This window comes from Eufriesea mexicana, unplaced genomic scaffold (genome assembly GCF_001483705.2).
Source record: "Eufriesea mexicana isolate 0111107269 unplaced genomic scaffold, ASM148370v2 scaffold3843, whole genome shotgun sequence".
Classification (NCBI taxonomy): Eukaryota; Metazoa; Arthropoda; class Insecta; order Hymenoptera; family Apidae; genus Eufriesea; species Eufriesea mexicana.
The window spans coordinates 19524-23649 of record NW_016911841.1 but is presented as its reverse complement, the minus strand read 5'-3'; the positions used below and the strand labels follow the sequence as shown (position 1 = coordinate 23649).

Genomic DNA, 4126 nt, shown 5'->3' with positions numbered 1-4126 from the left:
AGCGGTCACTTTCGTTCTAAGCCCAATCACTCTTGACATTCTTTCAGGGCCGTGCTCATTCCATTCCTACAAATATTTGTATATAATATATTGTTCATATAAATTAGAATCTTACCCGTTTGCACTCCTATATGAGTGTGACTCGACATCAGTTTTTATCTCAGGAGTTCTATTGTCGAGTCCCACTCCATTTTGGACATTCTTTCATGTCCAAATCAATAGATGTGGCGCACACGTTATTGACGCTCTTACCGAACTGGTTTAATTACCTAACTTATATCAGTCTGCTCAGAGTTTGAAAATTGTGCACCTGTCACCCTCTAAATATTTGCAATGAGTGAAAGGCGCGAAATAAATAAGGATTTTAACAGTAGTGACAGTGATGACTGTATGCAAGAAGTAGATCTTGAGTACAATATAGTCGAGGAAGAGGATGACACAAATGATCTTGCTAACGATATCGCAATATAAGTCAAGATTCCGATATAGACTTGGAAACATATTTCCGTCGTAGACGTGCACGTAGGAGGAAACTTTTCAGAAGTGATGAGGATAACAATTTTAGCAATAACCAAACTGGAAACGTAATACCAGACCCACTAATCTGGAATGATGTAACACACGATGATAGTTACATTTATGATTACAATTTTTCTATCGGATAAATAAATGTTGCACCAAGAGTTCCATCGTCATGTACTACGCCCATTCGATATTTCAAGCTCTTCTTTACCGAAGAATTGATTAAACTTGAAAATTACAAAATAAAACAATAGTGTGAATAAAACTAGTATTTAAGTGAATTTGTTTCTTCCCTTATTTATTTTAATTATCTTATTTATTAGTTAAAGTAAATTTCAAATAAAACACTTACAAGCGTTGGGAGCTGCTGGTAACGAAATTGAAATAAAATTCGGAGTGCAAAGAGTTAATGTACATTTATTTTAACTAATACAACGATATTGATATTAATTGACATTACCTATTAACATTATGAATGCATTTTATGTTATTTATGTATTCTAATTATGACTGCGTTCAAAATATCCTCGTCGTAGAATTGAGATCGAACGTATAACGTATCTAATCTTCTACCACCACGGCACGCACGGTGGTGAAGATGGAGAAAGCATTGGTCAAGTACTGAAATAAATTTATTATTTACACATTGTATTTTATTCAGTCGTTCAAGAACGGATCATAATTTGAGTTACCGCGCAAAAGTAGCGCAACGAGAGCTCTGGCAACAAGAGTGTGACAGAAATGGTAACGGGCTTCTGAAAAGCCAACACATTTAATAGGTATTTCTGCAACGCTAGTGTATGGTCATACCACAACAAGTTATACACACAGCGTGAAACGTTTATACTCTAAAAATAATAGTATAATAAGATAGCACCTGAGAAAATCTAATGCATATATTGTAAATAAACTTCATTTAATTCTAACATATAAATACAATTTACCGTATCCATCACATATTCAGCTGGCCATGCGTACATGTAGACTTCTATGAGCACAGTGCCACTTACCAATATAAACTGTAGCTTCACAACGGGCGGTACAAGATTCTGTTTACAAATTGCGTCATCAGTTAAGTCATATGCGAAGCATTTAAACATCACTCACCGTAGTCAATAGTAGACCGCATATAATTATAGAAACTGTGCTCACTATTATAGCATAAGCAATTATAAAACGAAAACAATTGGAAATATTTTCTGCATACCTAAAAATGATCAAACCAATTACAATGATTGCGCGAGTATTGTTTGATTGCCAAATGAATTTTGTATAATTTTCCGAAATGAATTGTTTGCCTTAATAAAACGTAACACAATGCTCCAATTATATGCTGTGTATGTACTTTGTGAAATATTGATTGCTTTACAACAGTGTTATAACACTGATGATTGCCAGTTTTGCAAATAATTGCAAATTTTGTAAATATCATTCATTTAATTTAAATGCATTGATTAATCATGGTATTGCTAGCTTCCGATGATTACCACAGCACAGCACCACTGGTAAACTGACAAGGGTGTCAATCACTGGTGACCATCGCGGCGTGCAACACATTAGGCAGTCCTACGGAAATTAACTACCAATAATTTTTAAGATAACGTTTTGAAAATACGTATCTTTGTAGCTTTTTTTTTTATGCTGCATTCAAACATGTAAAAATTAAGTTTGTAATGTGGGATCGCCCAATTAGAAAACACCGATTTTGATTAACTTCCCTAGGGTCCGGCGTGGCATTAAACGTGTTAAGTATCAGATTTAAATGCGTATTCTGGCACAGCAAAATTTTTGAACTCGACCCTGCTTAAATGGTTTTTTAATTATGAATCAAAATATAGATAGGTCCCACTTCAAAATATTAATCTTTGCTGTGGTATATCTTTTGCGACTATGCTTGCACAAACATTACTTATGTGGGATTGCGAGTAACGAAGGACTCTAGCAAAAGAATAATAAACAGCGGCATCGGTTTCGACTTAGGCGTTTAGGACATTGTCTGGAGTGCGTGCGGACGGAATGATGACCACGTGCAAAAATTGTACGGATGAGATAGTTACGACTGGGTCGAGTGCAAGCAATGAACGAAAGTCTAGGAATGCGTTCGAGTATCTGAAGTACTTGGCCCATCATAGGCGAGGTTGCATGGGAAATGAGTGATCGCCGAAGAGAGCTTATGTATGAAAAGAGAGTGTTAGACCTTAAAGAAGTGTGTAGAGAAGGCAGACTGTGTGTAGTCGAGACGTGGTGAATAGAGGATCATGTATTTGAATTGAGAGAAACTTAGTATAATATTTCAGTAAAATAAACCTGTTTTGTTATTTAAAACAAGTTGTTGTTTACTAGATGCACTGGTCTCTGTCTGCATAGGATGAATCTATCAAGAAACCCTACAGTAAACATATTTTTTTTTAGAAAAAGTCATCAGAGCGTGAAATCCTAATTCTTTTAGTATCATGAACATATATTTTCTGCCATACTTCCATCTAAACGTCATGTTCAATCTTCAGGTGTACAAGATATCGGGGAACATAATGACGAATACATGGACACAATGTTGGACTTATACATGAACAGTGCAATGGGAATAGGCAGCTAGTCATTCGCAACCGTCAAAAATTACAACGAGAAATACGACGAATACGCAGGTATGAAGATAAAACTTCGGAACGCAATAAGCCTGCTAAAAGAATTATCCGTTGAGTATAATTATCGAGAGAACAGGCTGTACAAGAAGAACGTTCAGCATCCTCAGTAGGAGCATTTTAGGTAAGATAACAATATCAAAAGCGTTATAACTTCCACTAAAATAAAGTTTTTGAGTTGAAAGTTTCTTTACAGTATATGTTCACGATACTGAAAAAATTAGGGTATGGATTACACGCTCTGATAATTTTTTCGAAAAATATATCTTAGCAAAATTAATTTCTACATATTTAAAGTTAACGTGAGAAAAAGCTACGAAGACACGTATTCTAAATATGTTGTCTTCAAAATTACTGGTAGTTGTTTTTCATAGGATTGACATCCCCTCCCCTCCCCCCTAATCCATGACGGGAACGATATTATCATTACCTTCTTAATCGTAATTGCTTTTTAATGCAATCAGTCATCATATTAACATCAGAACATTTTTGGAAGTCCACAGCAAGACACTCAAATCTTACAGCAAGGAACCAAAGTAGAAGAGCCCCAAATCCACTTAGACATACATGTGCAGTACATTGTAAGATAGCGATAAACTGATGAAAATACATGATAACATATATCAACGTATAATTGATGCTAAATGGATATTCCACTTCGAATGGAAATGGAGTTTCCAGGAATATCGGCCCTAATAGAACACCACTTGCCGTAATGTAAATAATTATTATGCAACATCCGTAAAAGACTTCGCATTTTGCGATGTACTTTTGGAGTATCTCTTTCTCATACTGTTTCGCCTCTTCGACACATGTCATCAATTCCCCTACAATATGCTGTAACATACGGTTAATGCATTGACCACCTGGCTACCAATGATAAAAGACTGAAAGCAAAGACTTACTTGTAGATTGTTATGTTTCATCGAGCATATAGCGACCTGTCCAATAGATTGACACAT

At 35.5% G+C, this 4126-nt stretch overlaps 1 protein-coding gene across 1 annotated transcript; it reads right to left on the bottom strand.

The window, feature by feature from the left end:
- Positions 1-1083: 1083 nt before the first annotated feature.
- On the bottom strand, positions 1084-4126 carry LOC108551339 (odorant receptor 24a-like). Its single transcript, XM_017905477.1, has 6 exons — positions 4070-4126; positions 3595-4001; positions 1630-1729; positions 1467-1571; positions 1215-1370; positions 1084-1143 (listed from the first exon to the last, which is right to left on the bottom strand). The coding sequence occupies exons 1-6, from the start codon at positions 4124-4126 to the stop codon at positions 1084-1086; spliced, it is 885 nt and encodes a 294-aa protein (XP_017760966.1).